The 17954-nt window shown below is 47.9% G+C and overlaps 1 protein-coding gene across 11 annotated transcripts; it reads right to left on the minus strand.

Annotated features, from left to right (window-relative positions):
* Window positions 1-1923: 1923 nt before the first annotated feature.
* Window positions 1924-17874, minus strand: RAB41 (RAB41, member RAS oncogene family). Of its 11 annotated transcripts, none has more exons than XM_087749197.1 (9): window positions 17686-17825; window positions 16207-16265; window positions 14426-14479; window positions 12168-12273; window positions 8443-8548; window positions 8070-8181; window positions 4801-4894; window positions 2896-3000; window positions 2395-2618 (listed from the first exon to the last, which is right to left on the minus strand). In XM_087749197.1, exons 2-9 carry the CDS (start codon window positions 16230-16232, stop codon window positions 2574-2576), a joined length of 648 nt encoding a protein of 215 aa, XP_087605323.1. In that variant the 5' UTR covers window positions 16233-16265; window positions 17686-17825; the 3' UTR covers window positions 2395-2573. The 11 variants fall into 11 exon arrangements, with proteins under 11 accessions (XP_087605326.1, XP_087605325.1, XP_087605324.1 ...); XM_087749196.1 differs by having other exon boundaries at window positions 8443-8551; XM_087749200.1 differs by lacking the exons at window positions 2395-2618; window positions 8443-8548 and adding an exon at window positions 1924-2385 and having other exon boundaries at window positions 2934-3000; window positions 17686-17874.
* Window positions 17875-17954: the final 80 nt, after the last annotated feature.

Raw genomic sequence — 17954 nt, forward strand, 5'->3', positions numbered from 1 at the left:
ACGTGGGACAGACTTGTTAAACCTAGGGGTAAAACAAGCAGAGGCAGCAGAAGGCCCCTCCCCGGCAGCAGGACAGCGAAGGCGTTGGTGAAATAACTTTATTTAGTGTGATACACGGCTGTGGTCAGACAGTCCATACTCATATTAATAGTCACACTTACTCGGCTAACAGCTAGGAGACAGCAGGGCCAGACACACACTCAATATTATACACATCCATAGAGAAGACAGCGGGAAGTGAACTAATTTTCTTCGCTAGTTACCCCCCCCGTTACTTAGGGTCTCCCCCCTCCCTCCCCCCCGGTCCGTGACTCAGAACAACACGACAGCAGAGCAGCGCACACCTGCCTGTGAGAAGGGGACAGCAAAACCTGTTCTACGGCAGACACGGACACACCGACAAACATCAGCAATTCCCACACAACAGGGGTATGTACAGAGGAGGGGGCTGAGCTTCCCGCCGGCGCTGGGACCCGGCTACGTCAGCTGGGACGGTGGGTATGGGGGGACGCCAGAGTGAAATGGGAAAGAACATCCCGGCTTCCTCCTGCGGGCCAGCTCAGCCGGAGGGGAAGGGACAGGGCTCTGGGGAACAAAAGATCAGCGAGGCGACTTGCCGCCAGCAAGCCAGCGCGGGGACTACCAGCTCCTGGTCCGAGGCTGCCCCTTCCCCTCCCTCGAGGGGTCGCAGGCTGCGTCAGTGACCGACAGCCACCCTGCTGGGGGAGCGTCACCCACCACCGACCGCCGGCGACCCCGCCCGTCACGCTGCCATCAGTCGCTCTCCTGCCCGCTAGCATCCCCCGGCAGCATGACATCGGCCAGGCGATGGAAAAAACAGTGAATGGCTAAAAGCCACCCGCCTGCTTTATTCTCCTTGCTGTCAACAAACCTACAGACTTCTGGTTAGGACAGACGGATGAAAACCCCCAGTAAAAGTCTCTGAAAAGCTCTATTAACATAATTAGAAACCAGGGGCAGGGGGAAGAGGAGGCATTTCCCAACCTCCGAGGTCGAGAAGCGACACCAAAATTCACTTCAGCAGCATACGTTCCTCCATTCCTCTGCCCAGGTCTGACAATAAATCCCTGCCACTGCTCATCTCAGCTTTGGCAACGTTACAGCTGAACACGATTCCAAAAGTGAAATGGCTACTAGCTCCATCCCCCAGAAGGCTACTACAAAGGCAGAAGCAGCTACGCATGACTTCATCAGGCAGCAACCTAGGTACGAGAACAGAGCAGCTACCGCTGGCCTCCCATCTGCTGCAGCTCTCCTGCTCCGCCTGAAGAAGCTCCCATCTATGTGAGGATGAACAGGAGACCAGAGACCAGGGAAGGAGCCTGAGCAGCACCCATGACTCCCAGGGCAGGTATTGCCCCTGGAGTGATGGATTTTGGGTAACGTGTTTGCTTTCGCTGTTGACAGACAGGACCCAGGTCCCTACGAACCACCCTGAGGATCTCTCCCCACCCAGCCCCGTGCTGCAGAGCCTCTGCGCCCTCTTCCTTCCCCTCCCCTGGCAGCCAACACTCACCGAGCGCCAGCGGCCTCTGGACGGGAAGATATTCCAACCGAGGAGAGCAGCCTGTGGGATGTCTCTGCTACACAAACGGGAGCAACGAGGCCAAAGCTATCAGAGTTTGGGGGTTTCCAGTGCTGCGTGTAACACGAGGGGCAAAACTCAGAAGTCGTGAGCAAGAGTTAGCCAAGATCATCCACAGAAAGGAGAAACTGAGGAGCTAATATTGTGTGTGCCCTGCAGGAAGCGAAAGCCTACAAACAGATAACCTGTATTGTCCAAAAAGGCAAGGCCAAGTCAAACCGACCGGTTTAAAAGGAGCAGCCTTTCAACAGAGGAAGTGGGGATGCGGGACAAAGACAGGGCTGGAGGGGACGGGGAACTAGTTACGATGCAAGGCAGTAAGGAAGGTGGAAAGCCCACCCCCAAGCTTTATTTTCGTCTTCCCTAACTCGGTGGCTTTTCCATTGCATTCACAAGATACATGTGAGCAGACAGGCTCAAGGTGGGGAAGAGGGGGAGAAGGAGAGGAAGAGAGGGAGTGTAAAGGGCACCGCAGTGCCAAAGTGCAACAACATAAAAAAATAAAATAAAAGACAGGACACTCATTCTGCACTCAGGGCTCATACCATGCAGTAAGAGGGGCGGCCGGGGCTGCTCCCCACCAGTAAACAGGGAGTTCGCTCGCTTAGTAGATTGGTTTTTCAGCCCACAAAGTAGGGTTGCCTAGCCAATGAGCGGTGATGTTCTTCGGTGAGACTGGCCGGTTGGGGAATGTGCTGCTACAGAACGGGCCTGTTAGCAGGAGCACCCGCTCTCCGTGACTGGCTGCTCAGGAGGTTTCTCTAGTTTGATGTCAATCACTGCAGGAGACAAGTTAAGGAAATCGCCCGGCTCGAGGAAAAACAGGGAGAACAGAGAAAGGGATCGGTACCTGCAAAGGCTGTTTGCTGTCCCTTCTTGGTGAGGGCAGGTGTTTTAGCAGAGCAGAACATATCCTGCCTGAACAGGATTAACTGCAAAACCAGTGGACTGGGAATGTCAAGACCAGTCAGAGGACAGAGCCCAACTGGACAGGCCTGCACACAAGACAGCCCTGTGCAAAAAGAGGAAAATATTATGGTATTTTAAAACTATGCAGGTTGTATCCTGAGCCTAAGTGGGGAGAGCAGAACTTGTGCTTGCTGGTATAAGCAGCTGGGTACATTTATATACAGACCACAAGCAGGGTCCTCAATTTATGCCCATAGGTAAGCACCACACTATGCTGCTGCTCCAGCCATATCCCTGCAAAACCCCGGGAAGGCTCATCCCCACCACGTGCCAAAAAGTCAGCCAGCCCAACCTAACGAAAGGGAATTGCCAAATTCTACCAGAATAGGGAAGTTACTGATGAAAAAAGCAAGGATACTGTCTTCTTTGCTCTTCTCTGGTGTGCTGTCCATCCCAGGTAAGGCAGCAGCCACACGACGGAAAAGCTGAAACGTAGCAATAGGTAAAGCTGAAGGTTTGTCAGAAAAAAATGCGTGTTAAAAAACATGGCCTTACAGCAGATCTCAGAGTCTGAATTGTACAAACTTGTTATGCAGCTACTTTAGCAAGCAAAGCAACGATCAACAAATGCCACGAGAATTTCACCTAAGAAATGTAATGGGTTTTATTACAGAAATTATTCAATGCCTGCAAAACAGTTTTATTTCACTTGTTCCTTCTTGAACACAACATGGAATTAATTAGTGACAGCCCTTCTAGGGACGCAGAGAACAATTCCCTCCTGCACTCAGTAAGCGTGTCACCTGCCATTTCCAGCCTCGGCTGCAATGTTACAGTGCACGACTCGGGATTTCTGATAAGCAACCTCGCAAGAGACCGAAGGTTTAAGAAGTTTATGGAATAACGGGTTTTACAGCCCATCCTTTCGGTTCAGTCCTGCTGCAAAACAGCCACGTGTGAGCGGAACAGCTGGCTCAAGTGAGCTGGGTTTAAGCTATTAAGGCTGGGCTGGAGCTGGGCAGGACTATCATATCCCCACACAAAACAGAAAATGGTTTTGCATAATTTTTCAAGTCAATGCTTAGAGCTCCTCCTGCTGACATTAACGCAGCAGCTAACACACTACAGACACTGCTAGGCAGTCTGGTGAGAGGTGCTGCGTAAAGAACGAGAGGAATCACCAGCTAATGATGATTTTTCTCACAGTAGCTTGGCAGAGGCCTCTCATCCACCCCTCCAAATTGTGTTACTTGGAAAACCAAGCCACTGAGGTACGAGCGAGGTGCTGCAGTTAGCATCCTTCGAGGCACAGAAGTTCTCACCGCAAACACCCACTAGGCAAATAAAGCAACAGGACGTTAGAACTAAAGGCTGAAGTGGATTCAATCCGGAATAGCCAAAAGAAAACCAAAACCAAGTCTCCTAACCCCACTGTGAAGTTCTCCTAAGCAGCGGGTGTGCAGCAAGCCGGTAAGCACGTTTCCCAGCTGACACCAGTAGCACTTATGCTCCCTGCAGATCCCGTGTGGCTGCCTTACTCCCCAAGTTCTGTCACGCTTCAGAACGATGCCTGAACTAGGGGAGAGGGGGATCACTTTATAGCAACAGGCAGCGGGCACAAACTGAAATACGAGAAATTCTGTTTAAACGTAAGAAAAGTTAAAAGCTTTTTTTACTGTCTGGATAGTCAAACACCGTGACAGGCTGCCTGGAGAGCAGGAGTCTCCATCCTTTGAGGTATTCCAAACCCAACTGGAATCAGTTCTGGGCAGCCTGCTCTGAGCGTGAGGGTTGGACTAGACGATCTCCAGAGACCCCTTCCAACCTCAACTATTCTAAGATTTTCCTCTGCGGCTTGCAAACAGAAGCAGGAGCTTCTACTCTAGTGCATCAGCACGTGCAATTATCCCCACCGATGTCAACGTTGATTTTAGAAAACAGGGCATTAACTGTTCACAAAAGCAAAGGGAATGTACAAAGTTACGTTTGACCGGCTGCACAAAATAGCGGCATTCCCATCCCTCAGCACATTCCGTTTTTATACTTTCCTTTCTTTCAAGGTAGGTTGGCTTAGCTTTAACGGGGAATCATTGACTTGACAGGAAAGGAGCTTCCACTAGATAAAGCAGCAGCAGCGCTCACGGGGCAAGAAGCATTTCAGGGGCTGACAGTACATACAAGCAAATAGCTGACGGAACACGAACCCTAAGCAGAAGCGTAATCCTCCCACATAACAGAGCAGTAACGTACAGATTTCCTGTCTTTAGAACAGAACATCGATCTACCTGTTTCACATTGTATCCAGTCTTTGCACTGGTCTCAATAAACATCACATTCAGCTCTTTGGCTCTCTGTTCACCTTCTTCTGTAGTGATTTGCCTGGACAAAGATGCAAACAGAAGCAGAAAGACAGAAAGGAAGAACAGACAGGAAGAGTTAGAGATTCTGTGACCGAGCCGCTCTTCAAGGGAGGGCCGCTTCGCCACCCCTCACGAGAGCGCGTCGGTCACCAATGGAGACCTCAGGACGTCTCTCTCAGCCTTCGAGACCCCCAGGTCCTCCAGCCAAGAATGAAACAAGCTCGGGTTACCCAGGGAACGCCTGGACTTTGGACTGTTAATAACGGATGATCAGCAGAGGATGAAGTTTGTGCAGTGCATTTGAGCCTCATTCGCAGCATCCTCGAGGGAAGGAAGAATCCCCGTACGCTGCACTTGATAGAAAAAGCGGTTCCCCACAAGTCGACAGAAGGGGAGCCCGTGAGGTGACAAAGATGTCAGAAAGGCTCCAGCAGCAGGTACAGTGCAACAGCGAGTGCTGGGCTGCTGCCTGCGAGCGAGCACCCGCAAACGCATCTCTGATCAATACCCTGTACATACCTGCTTCACATCATATCCTGCTTTAGCACTGGTTTCAATATACATCATATTCAGTTCTGGGGCTTTTCTCTCACCCTCCTCTATAGAAACCTGTCTACAGCACTGAGAACAAATCACAGAAAAGAAAAACCAAACCAAAGAAAAATAGTCCAAAAACAATAAAAAGAAAACTGCAGGAAAAAGCCAGCCACCAACTGAAGCAACATTAACAGGAAAAGAAAAACTTAGCAGGCTGCAGCACATAAGAAGAGTGCTATTTTTAGTTCAGCTTTTTGGCCTCAGAACTTAACTTGCACCATCACTTGGTTTTTACCATAGGATGAGCGGCTTCCGAGACGCTGTATTCTATTTCACAAAACGCAACCAAGCTCAGACTGATACTGTGGCTTTGTCCAACCTTCAAAGGCCCGGTATTTCAGCCCAACGCAAATCTAACTTCCTTTTAAAAGAAAGGCAAGGCAGCTTCTTTTACTGAGACCTGGATATACGCCATAATTCCAAATTCTAGCCTGGACCAGGACTACTGTCACTCACGTTGAACTTCTACAATAAGAATTTCTAGCGCTACATGAACTTCAGCTGTAGCTGTGTTCCAGTTTTCTGGTATTTTTAATTCTTACGGCAGCGCTGGGCCAGCTGTCCTGCACGCACACTCTACATCACCTATGTGCTACCAGGAAATAACCCAAGGCAGAAAATATCCCATCGGGTTTTCCAGTTCCACACGAAATTGGATTTTGATACAAATTCAAAAGCCTCAAATCTAAACGCCAGATTATTCAGTTAGGGAGCTGTGGTTATTTCTAGCTCCCAGGAGGGCGTAAGAGGTACTAAGTGGTCAACATCCAGAGCTGGCTCAAGTAGAACATCTCGGATTTTGCTCAGTTGCTTTTGTAAGCTGATTTCAGACACCAGACTGATCCGAGGTCTTGCCACCTGGAATTCTTAATCCAAATCAGCTATACACATTTTTATCATATTTCTGAAGCTCCAAGCACCAAGTTTTACCAATATTTCCAAAGTGCAATGCACAGGACACTTGGAATGGCCCCGCACTGGAAGTGGGAAAAGCCAAACAGTTGTTAGGAGTAAGGTGGCCTGCGCGGTGGACACAGAACACATTTCTGTAAGAACCGTCGGTACAAAGCCCACACAGCACCCAGTCGGAGCCTAACTTTATCCTTTTCCGCACTGACTCAAACCACTTGCCAGTATCAGAGCTGCCGATGCTTTTCCTGCCTGGCATGGCAAACTAAAAACTAACAGCATGACGTGTACAGCGACAAAGGGCAGAAAGCATCTCCCGACACCATACCGCGCAGGCGGGGATGCCGGCTGTCGTCTCATAGGAGCATGTGGACACCACCAAAACCAGAAGGGAAAAACCACATCACAATGCGTTCTGAAGCAATGTACTGCAGGAGGGAGTAAAGCAAGGCTTAGAATTTAAAATGTGATAGCCTCCCGACAATGAAACGGTCAGACTCCTGTTAGGCCCATCATCCCAAGAGCGAGCATAAACAAACAGGCAGTTCAGACACCAGCGCAAGATTTTTCTGAGAAAACACGTATGTTCCACCTGTAAGGCTTTTCACGCTGTTACCTTTTGATCACAAGCGTCTCGTGAACAGCCAAAGGATAAGGTTTTGATTTCATGAGATCTCATTTTGTTGCGAGATCCAGGTGTCTCCCTGTTCTGCCTTTTTGAGATGCTTTCTTTTGCATCACATAAAAATTCCCCATCACTTCAATGCTTCCTATCTCCTATGACACAGGAAGCACACGTTTCAGAGTACCTGGTGTATGTGAAGATGGTTCAGTTTAAAGTATTGGGACTGTAAGGAACTGCATGGCCCATCTTCCCTTTGCCAGCTACTGACACTAACCATTAAAAATAAAAATCTTTCCTTATCTGCTCTGTTGCTGATGTCTTCACAAAGAATGAAGTCTCTGAAAACATTAAACAAAATTTTTGCTAAACCAACAATCAAGAGAAGAATTTGAAACAGAAACACAAAAGTGCAAGCCTGTGGTCTTCTGAGAAACTATTACATTGGTTACGTTGGTTAAAGTGGCATTTTAAGATTAAGAGTTTTAAAAACAAAACGCTTTATGACATGTCCCAAAACATTAAGTCCATGCGATTTTAAAAGTTTACCTCTTTACGTCTCTTGGGGAAGTCTGTTTTTGCTAACCTAGTTTTCCCCTCACGCATCCGCAACATCACAGTTTGTGTCATGTTGGACATGAAATTTATGCTCGGAGGGAAACCTCTTAGGATTTATACTGTAAAGTTTCATGCTGCATCTTGTAACAAGAAGAAACTTTACTATGAACTTGCAGTTCACATGCAGGAAGAGTCATGTAAATAGGATTATTGAAAAAAGGCGGATTTCCTTGCTTTTTGGCTTTATCTCAGCACGAAAAGAGAAGTCAGACAAAATACACTGTTGAGAAACATGGTCTAGAGATACTGAAGTAAAAGGAATTTTTTTAGGTGGGCTTGTTTTAACCAAAACTATTTGTAGAATAGCAAAATAGATAAACTTTGCATATTTCATGGAAAGCTATTTATGCTTCATTTAAAATCAACAATTGTTTTGAAGACAGACTAGTTGGCCAGTTCCTCGCTTTTACTGGTCAGAGCAGCAAGGCCGCCAGCTCCCCTCCATTACCTCTTGTCTGCCAGGTCAGTTTTGTTCCCCACCAACATGATGATGACGTCGCTTCCTCTCTCTGTCCGAACGTCATCAATCCACTTGGAGGTTTGCTGGAAAGAATTCAAGTCTGTAGGGAAGAATTAAATGGGAATGTGAGGATAAAACTTCTTTTCAGAAAGGCAGAATGCTATGCTTGTACCCAGGTGCTTCCCCAAATCTCCCCACACCACATATAAAGGACCCATAAATTGTTTTCCGCTCAGACAGAAAAACGGGGTGGGGGAAAACTGTTTCTAACGTTAGTCATCTTCTTGCAGAACTGGTTGTAACATACGAGTTCTGCTTACATGGAGTATTTCAAATAACGAGACACCAAAGCATCACTCACTTGTAATGTCATAGACTACCACGGCAATAGTGGAGTCGCGGATGTAGCTGGGAATGAGACTGCGGAACCGCTCCTGGCCTGCTGTGTCCCAAAGCTGCAGCCGAACCTGCTGGTACCAGGCCAGGGAGAGCAGAAAGAGAGAGAGCAAGAGAGAAAAGAGAGGAGGAAACTGTCCTTTAGAGAAAAGGCCATTTCTAGAATTAACTGTATGCAGCTCAGTCTGAGAAGCTGAGGTTGACCTTGTAATCTTGCCCCAAATACCACAGAAGTTGGCTTTTCTGACTCTCTTTACAGATAAAGTGCTTTAATTACCTCCTTTGCTTGCCTAGAGATTCTGCTGTTTCCCCAGTCACTGCATCCCAAAGAGCTCTGGGTTACGGCTACTACCTCCAGTCACTGCTGACAGCGGTAGCTAACAAGTAATACCGAGCTGTTCTACCCAGGATTACAGATGGGGTCTTCCCAGGACTCCCAGCCTACAGCATCTCAGATCAAGGCTTTTTGGGCAATTCCCAGATGACAGACATGCAATTCCCTCAGCCCAGACACCACGTAGTAAAACAGCATCCACTCTCCAGCGTCAAGCATCCAGAAGATGGCAAAGGGGGTTTTCATGCAAGATTAAGGCAATCAATAATTTAAGTTCCAGCAGAAACAAAAGCTTCACATGACATACAGGGCATGGGGTTCTCCCCTTCAGGTAAGCACAAGAGTCAGAAACAAGCACCAATGCTACGAGAGGTACAGTTTGATCTCCAGGACTATGCCCAAACACAAACTGACCTATTCTATACGATAGCTCGAAGGTCTGGAACCTGCCTATTTGAAACAGCAATGGTCAAAACACGCCCAGCTACCAGAGTGAGCGCTAAACAAAAGCGTTTCACAACTGGGAGCGATACCATTTCCTTCCAAGCCATTACCCCACACAGCTAGCTGTACAAACAGCACTACGCTGCCAGAAAACACCACCGCGAGTTCTATAGGAGGGCAGATACTGGTTCCCAGCTCAATTACGTGAATTGGTTAGATGTGCTCACAAAGCCACTTGCTCAGCAACGAGGGAGAGAGCAGCTGTTTCTGCACAGAACAGCGGTTAACAAGGCAGCTTGCAGGAGACTGGCTACAAGGCAGAAAGCAGTTTCAGAAGGACCAGGAATTGGCTTGTTTAGAAGAGAAACAGAGGCTGGACAGAGCACGTGTCTGCAAAGTGTCTTGCTAAAAGCAGATCCCAAACAACATCGTATCTACATCAGGGTATGTAGATCTGATGCCCTGGGGCTTAAGGAAGATTAGGGCTTATAGTTAATGCAATTAGCTCATGCTTCATTTTGAAGGCAGCCTTGATTACAGCAGCAAAAGTCAGGGCTCCTCACTCCCCCAGGAAGCTCAGGGGGACAAACTCCAAGCACTTGGACAATACTACACCAGTGCTGGAAGATCAGATGGATAATGGCAGCTTCTGGCTCTTGCTTCTCGACTTCACAACGAGGTTCCAGACAGTCCCCAAGACATTGCTGCTACACCAGACTGGTCACCCAGAAAGTTGACCAAGGTGGTGATTTAAACACTCCAACCTTCAGACTCACAGTCAAAAAGGCAACAAGAGGAAGGACCACAGAGCTGGGGAAGAACTGGTCCCGGTAATCTTGTTGTAGTGAAGGGTAACACTATTTGAGGGAAGGCCTTCAGCTAGTACGCAGGTACCATGCAGGCACCCCTGAAGTGACCTGAGAAAGTCAGTTGCAGTATTTCTGTGGCTTCTCGTTTCTAGAAGTCCAAGTTTGCGTGCATCCCTTTTGGAGGGGAAGAGAAAATATAAATAACCCACTCAAATATGACAGCGTGCTAACAACCCTACCGGTCTGGAAGGACGAAAGGTCCTCAACCAAGAACTCACCCAGCCCCTCTCAGAAACAAGGTAACTGCCTCAGAAAGGGGCCCCAGTTGCAGTATGGACTCGCACCCTGGATCTCTCCACAGGCCATTCGCATTTCAAGATGCCCTGTAGATTAACAACAACTAAGCAATCTCTCTTTTTCTTCTCAGCTTACCACATGCTAGCTAACGATTTCTCTCTACTAGTCGTACCTTGGCTGGCACTTAAGTATGTCCTGTGGGACTGCCCCTATTTTACACTACCATGACCAGCATTAACTTACGGGAGACTATCTGATGTTCCCAAACACAGTTACCACTAAAGACAATGCAAATACATAGCTCTTAAGAGCGGCAAAGGAAACCGTGTTTTCCTAATCCCACTAGTGCTCACCGTCATCACGCTCTCAGGAGTACATGAGCACGTTCCTTCAATAACACAAGAAAACTAAAAACCTCTCAGTCACTAAGAACAAAGAGCAGTAGCAAGAAAAACATGAAATTAACTGGAAAGATCAGACCATTACCAAGACATGGTGAGATCAGCTATCACTTAACTATTTTTGACACGTCTGGAAGCTGTTAAGAAAAGCCTAGACTGTGGTAAGATTTTTCCAGCTGCTTGGATAAACAGCATCCCGTACCTGTCACGAGAGTGGGGAGGAAAGATGCCAACCTGCGCCGCCTGCCACGCTGTCTCACCTAGATGTCTTCCCAGCACAGTCATCACGGCCACCTCTCAGCACTCCTCAAACCCCAGACAGACCACTTCAGTTTTACATTAGTTTGCCCCAAACCAGAAATCCTCCCAGAGTCAACTACTTAAGCAACAGAAGTAGGAGGAAGACCATGTAATTATTTGCCCTCAATGTGTAAGATAAATCGTTAACAGAAGTTTACTGTTTGTTAAGCACTTCTGTTAACCTTAGCAAAACAAACCCCTGGTCTGTCAAGCCTCACTTTAAGCTAGTTTGTGACAGAATAAAGGTGGGCCAGAGGTTTTTCATCTGCGCTATGTTCTTTACTTCGACTTTGTCCACGTGGTGTTGGCTCGCTGGTATATATCCTGTCTAGATATTTATGGTGATACTGTAGCTTAACCAAAAAAGCCAGATCAAGTGGAATCAATAACAAGGAGTGATAATGAAATAATTGTATTCATATCATCATGTCTTACACTAAAACGTTCATGCCAAGAGTTACAAAAGCTTGTTTAGAAATTACGGCAGTTACATCTCTTCTCTTTCAAAAGCTCTCTGGTTACTCGTATGAATTGCCAGCTCTCTTCTTCAATGAAATGGAGTTTTGAATCCTCATAAGTCGCTGAATAGCTTTTATTTAAATGAGCGTTGTACCGTTTTAGCTGCTCTGACAGCATTCCTTTGCTTTGGCATCTGAAGTCATTACTTGTATTACCTCTCTAGCTATCCAGAAAGGAAAACAACATTGATTCTGAGGTTTAAAAAAAAACCAAAAACCACAACCCAAACCGGAAAGAGTAAAAAGCTTTCCAAAGGCTACCAATCACCTTTCATTCCAGCCAGGACAGACACACGAGAAGTCACAATCCCTGTTCACCTACCTGCCAGTCCTCTGTGTATCACTTTCATAGTTTGAGCTTTGAGCAGACCAGAGTTTTCCAGTTCCCCAGTTTCTGTATTATGGGATGGAGTTACCGTTGGCTGTGGGGGAGGATGCTCTGCTACTTCCCCTCGGCTCATGAAACACCTACAGGCCTGGGGCCGAGGGCCCATCTTAGCTCCTTTCAGACAACACCACCACTTCCAACGCATAAAAGGCACATTTTAAAAGCAAGGTCCCTGCAGCCACTCCAGCTCAATACCTACTTGTAATGTCAAAGACAATGACAGCCACAGCAGAGTCACGGATGTAGCTGGGAATGAGGCTGCGGAACCTCTCCTGGCCGGCTGTATCCCACAGCTGCAGCCTGATCTGGGAAATGGAAAAGCGTAGGGGAAGAGGGAAGGGGAAGAGCAGGAAAATAGAAAACAAAACCAAAACTCAAGTGAAATAAAAATAAAAAGAAAAAAATTGCAAGGCAAAAATAATGCAACAAAAGGAAAGTTAAAATGGAACAGAAATGTGAAAAGAGCCAACAATCCTTCTCACCGCATTCTCACAGTAACCTCAGCCTAGTGTGCCTGAGACCTCCCTCCCTCCACAGACCCATTAATAACTCACACACATGAACATGTTCTTCCATTTCATCACAAAGCCAAGATACCCCTAAAACACCTTCTCACACCATCTGCCAATGGGGGAAACAAGCATACATACCTGGGTGCATCCTGCCACGTCAGGACTCTGCCTGTAACGGCCACACCAGCAGACCGCAGCCTACAGCTAGCTAGATGGGGTCACTCCTAACCACAAGGACACCATCGCCCTGCCACCGATGAATCCACTGGAAAGCCTGGCGTCAAGTACTGAGCCACGGCAGTGGGGTACAAGCCAGGACAGCAACCACCCTCTAGACTGGCTTATCTTGGGCTGAAATCCAATGAGTCTGGGAAGATACTGAGACACAGCGAAGGAAACACTACTCGGTCTTCCAAGAACGAGGTTGTAGCTGTAACATGGAACTGTCGGCCTGACGGTCGGGACAGAGGATGGGGCTTCTCGAGGCCGCAGTTCACTTAGCGCCACAGCTCCCAGTGGACTGGCAACGTGCTGGAAACGGCACACTTACAGTTGCCCTCTACAGGAGATGGCTTTGAAGAACCCAGTTCCACATGTACTTGTCCCTTCTGCTGGCCAGTACGGGCTACCCGGGCCACATTTAGAGCCGAGTGATCTGGCATAGGTATAATTTCAGGCTAGATTATTTGGTGTAAGGACATATCAAATATGCCAAAGCATACGCTGCAGTTCGAGGCTTAGCATTCTTCATTTCAAGCACAGCAGTCAAAGCCTCCTGCAAAATACAGCATTAGCCATATCCGAGAAAGTATTTCAATGGCTGAATTTTCCTAGCTTGCGTGCTTGTGTTTCTCCCTCCTCTTATCTACGTTCAACACCTCTCTGCTATTTAAACAGGCTTTATGGGCTCTGTGGACCACTTACATAATCAGGAAAGCTAACAGTACATCCTCCAACATCGGAAAGAAAATAGTATTTTCTGGATAGCAGGCCAGCAGGTGAATGACATCCGGGCCTACACAACCGTAAGAAATCAAGACTACACTGCTGAAAACAGCACACAGGCATTCCAACTTGCCTTCACGGGTGTCAAGCAGAACTCCCAGGATCTCCTTCTTCTGCCACTGTCAGCACCATTGAAGAAAGTTATCCAAGTAGTTTTTCCCGAACAAAGATTAAGAAAGGTCTTTTCTAGTACTGAATCACGGGTAAGATGGCAGAGCAGCACTCAGGAACTCACCACACACACTGGGCTGAGACTTCTTCAGAAGCAACAGACCCAAAGCAACACAAAGGACTTCCATCGCACCACTGGCCCCTTCCTCCCCTCAACAGTTTCATACTGCTCAGGCAGCAGTAAAACTAGCAAAAAGCCAAGTACTAGCAAAACATGAACTAATGAAAAGACAAATACTGAAAGACAGGAGAGGGATGTGAGGGATCTCTTTATGCAAAAAGGAATCTCATGCAAGCTAAATCCAAAATTGCTTTACGAACAGCACCTCAGAACCACGTTACAACAGGAGCCTTTCTGTGAGGAGGAGCTATACCACCACTGGTAATCACGAATGACTTCAAGACTTGGAACTGCCTGGGGTCTGCTCAGACCCATTTACACTGACAATCCCAGAGGCAGAGCGGCAAATTCTGGGAGCAAACTACGCCTAAGGCACATAGAGCAGACAGCCCCTTCCCCGGGATACGGACATCAGCTTGCCCCAATTTTGCATGAAAGATTTTTTACTTCATTCTAGAGGTGTCAGATATTAACAAGCATCAGAAACAGGAGAGCGGGTCAGTGGTTTGATTCAACAAAGGCCATTCCTCTAAGGCTGCTGTGGGATTTCAGCAGCCATTGGAGGAACGGCCAGGCGAAGCGGCACGCACAGCAACTGCCGCTCCCATGGCTGCGGTTGCCATGCTCTCACACAGATGCCTCACTTACCGTGCGATCTTCAAGATACATTGTTTTTGACAGGAAATCAATTCCAATGGTCGCCTGAAAAGAAGAAAGGCATTAGTAACTGCAACCTGCCTTCCAGCATCTGCAAATCAGATCTTTCTACACAAACTCTGAAAAATGTTCACAAACTTATAATTGAGCCGTTGAGGCCATTTGCCTTCAATACAGTTGATAAAAACAAAGCAATCTGGATATCTGCACCATCCTCATTTCACATCATTCTTCTAACGCTTCTCAACTGCACAAGAACTGTGAGTCTGCATTTTAGCCTCAGACATTCGTGCATCTTAACACGGATCGTATCTGAACTGGCATCTCTTTCCGGTCTACCATAATCCAGCCTGGTAAGAATTATCTTATTAGAAATAACCAAAAGGTAGAGCAAATTACATATACAAACTGCAGGCAACTGTGCTGAAAGCTAAAAAGCAATGCTTATTCAGGACTTTCCAATTGAGAATATGCTTCCAGCGACATTCAGAAGCTTCATTTCCCGGGCAGTTCTTTCTGTAAGTCTCCTTCCATTCCCATTTCCACTGCTGTACAGCAATTCCGGTACAAAGACATCTAAAATAATTTACTGAGGTAGATGCGCTCTCAGGCACTTAAATCAAGCAGATGTCCTAGCCCATCATAACCCGGGAAACAGGAGACAGGTTACTGATGTAACAGATTTGAGTATTTCAAACAGATTATCTCCAGTCTTAACAAACACAGGCAGCATAACGTGTTCTGGAAGGGCTCCATCAGAACGTGAACCCTTTAGCATTGGACGAGGCCACAACAGTCAGTTTCTGTAGGCAGTACGGACTTCTGGGAGTCCTGTTTTCCGCAGCCAGGACACAGTTTATAACAACTACGATAAGCAGATAAATCCACGAGAGCATCTTACAGAAGTCAGGAAAAGAAACACAGCAAGCACAAGAGGATCCAGTTCCAGTGCACGACTTGTCCTCAAGAAAACAATCTTCTCTTCCTCTTCAACCTTAAAATTACTCCAGTCTAAGCCAGTAACTCTTTCTGGCCTGACTTAAAAGAGAACACCATAGTCTCATCCTCCTCAAAGATATCTGTTATTCCCTTGAAATACCGCTAAGTGCTTTTGATGCGACTAACGCTTCCTGAAATCTTCAGGCCTCTTACACATCTTCAGCTTTTCATCTGCAGCTTCTTCATCCCTACGCTACTCTTTCCCTGACAAGATTTCCCCAGCTTTTTCTATCTATAGCCTTTTAGTTAAAAAATAAAATAAAATAAAAAAACTAATAAAAAAACATTGAGAGAGAGAATATACCATGCTGGCTTCTTGCAGATCTATCTAGACACTCTGGACTCAGACGCTAGAGACCAAGAACCATCATAAGCACGTTCGTACCTTATTCTTTCTCTCTGTTTCCCGAGACTTCCATACCCATCATCAGGCACCCCGACCATCCTCTTCTCTGTCAGCCAACCCCATAAACCCATGTTTCTCCCTGTTTTCCTCGAGGCTTCTCACATATCCAGACAGGATCTAAACCTTGCTTCTTTTTTGTACACTGTATTTCCTGACATCATACTAGATGCTTGGGCTTAATCGTGAAGTCTCAACTCCATTTCAAGGCACAATACAACCTTACATATGATATTGAACTGGTATCTCATGGAGAAACATGCTCGCCCCTAACAGTTCTCACAGGCATACATTTTCATAGCGGGGAATAGATTTACCCATATATATTAGAGAAGACAAACAAACAAACAAAAAAAACACTACCACATACCTGGTAAGTATTGTCAAAACTGTCATACATAAACCTGGTGATCAGAGAGGTCTTCCCAACTACAAAAGAAAAGAAAAATTACTTTCAAGCAGCAGTGGAAAAAAAAATAACCACTGCTTTGGGAGTGACACGCTGGTAGCACTGATCATCAGAATGAAATCGCCAATCTAAGGCTATTTCCCAGCTACGGCCTCCTGCGAAACAACCAGCTAAGAAATTCACAAAATGACAGAAGTATGTGAAGCCAAATCAACCTCAGTAGGTCAAAAATTAATCACGATGAAAACCTGGTCCTCAAATTAGGTACGTCGTGATGCACATGACAAAGAGTGATTTGTTTGCTTAAAGCAAGCAATAAATCTGCTTTGTTACCCATATTTTGCTTCTTATGTAATCACCAAGTCTAGGACTTACAGGCATAAACATCAAACAAGACATTATTTACCTGCCTCTGGCTGGACAGAAAAGCAACATTCACGGCTTACATCCTTTCTTCACAACAAGATTTTAGATACAGAATAAACTTTGGTGGCTTGCCTAAAGGCTTTAAATTTATGTCTCCAAATATTATCAAGAGACAAAGTGCAGAACTGATGAGAAATGGGAACCAAAGAGAAGATCTCCAATCCTCCCTCAGGAAGCTGGAGGAAGCCAAGAAAAATTCAAAGGACATGGATGGAAAAGAAGAGGGAAAAGGAATGCACTGCCTAGAAAGGCTGTGAAACTGTGAACGTTGGAGAGGGTTAAAGACAGGTTAGACAAATGTCTGTCAGCAGCAGTGTCGATCCTGCCTTGGTAAGGCAGGGGAATCAGACAACTTCTGGAAATTCCTCCAAGAGCTACAGTTCTGGGACCGAGGAGGAGGGAAGCAGTAAGAGATCTAAAGAAAATAATACAGCAAGGAATACCACAATTTCAAGAAAAAGATACAACTCATCCATATATTATGGGGGGGGTGGGGGTGGGTACAAAAGGGAGGCAACTTCCAGGTAAAACAAAAAAAAATGAAGACGTAAGGGAGGCGACGGCCACGCCATACGAGCAGCGCTGCTCTGCCATTTATTTTCTCTCCCGTATATGCCACACGCCCGGTGCGGACGCGGCCGGGGACACAACAGGCGGGGCGGGGCGGAGCAGCAGCCCGAGAGCCACCGCATCCCTCCCAGGCGCCGGCCAGGCCCCGCCAAGCCCCGCGCCTCCCCGGCAGCGCGGCTGCGGGCGCACTGCGGGCCGGACCGAGGCGGGAGGCCCGGCCCCGGCGGGCGGCCAGGCCCTCCGGGCAGGCAGAGCGGGGGCAACGGGGCCCCGGGCCCTCGCCCGCCGCCGGCGGAGGCCTGAGGCCGGGCCACGGCGGGGCCGCCCCTCCCTCGGGCGGGGGAAGGCCCTTCACGCTTCCTCTCCCCTAACGGCTCCCGCCGCCCCCCCAGCGCCAGGCCCGCGGCGGCTCCTCGCCCCCCGCCCGCGGCCCGCCCCGCTCACCGCTCTGCTCGCCCAGGAAGACGAGCTTGAACTTCCGCAGCGGGTTCCCGAACTCGCCGCCGCTGCCGGGGGCGGACATGGCGGCGCGGGGAGGCCGAGCCGGAGCCGTGACTGAGGAGATGCAGAGACCGCCGAGCGCCCACCGCTGCCGCCGCCCCGCCCGCCGCGCGTCACTTCCGCCGGCGTCACCCGCGCGTCACTCCGCCCCGCCCCCGGGGCAGGCGGTTGCCATGGCGCCGGGCCGCCCGCCGCTGCGGCCTCCACCGCGG

The sequence above is a fragment of the Nipponia nippon genome, unplaced genomic scaffold (assembly GCF_047370975.1).
Source record: "Nipponia nippon isolate SJK-2023a ecotype South Korea unplaced genomic scaffold, ASM4737097v1 scaffold_12, whole genome shotgun sequence".
Lineage (NCBI taxonomy): Eukaryota > Metazoa > Chordata > Aves > Pelecaniformes > Threskiornithidae > Nipponia > Nipponia nippon.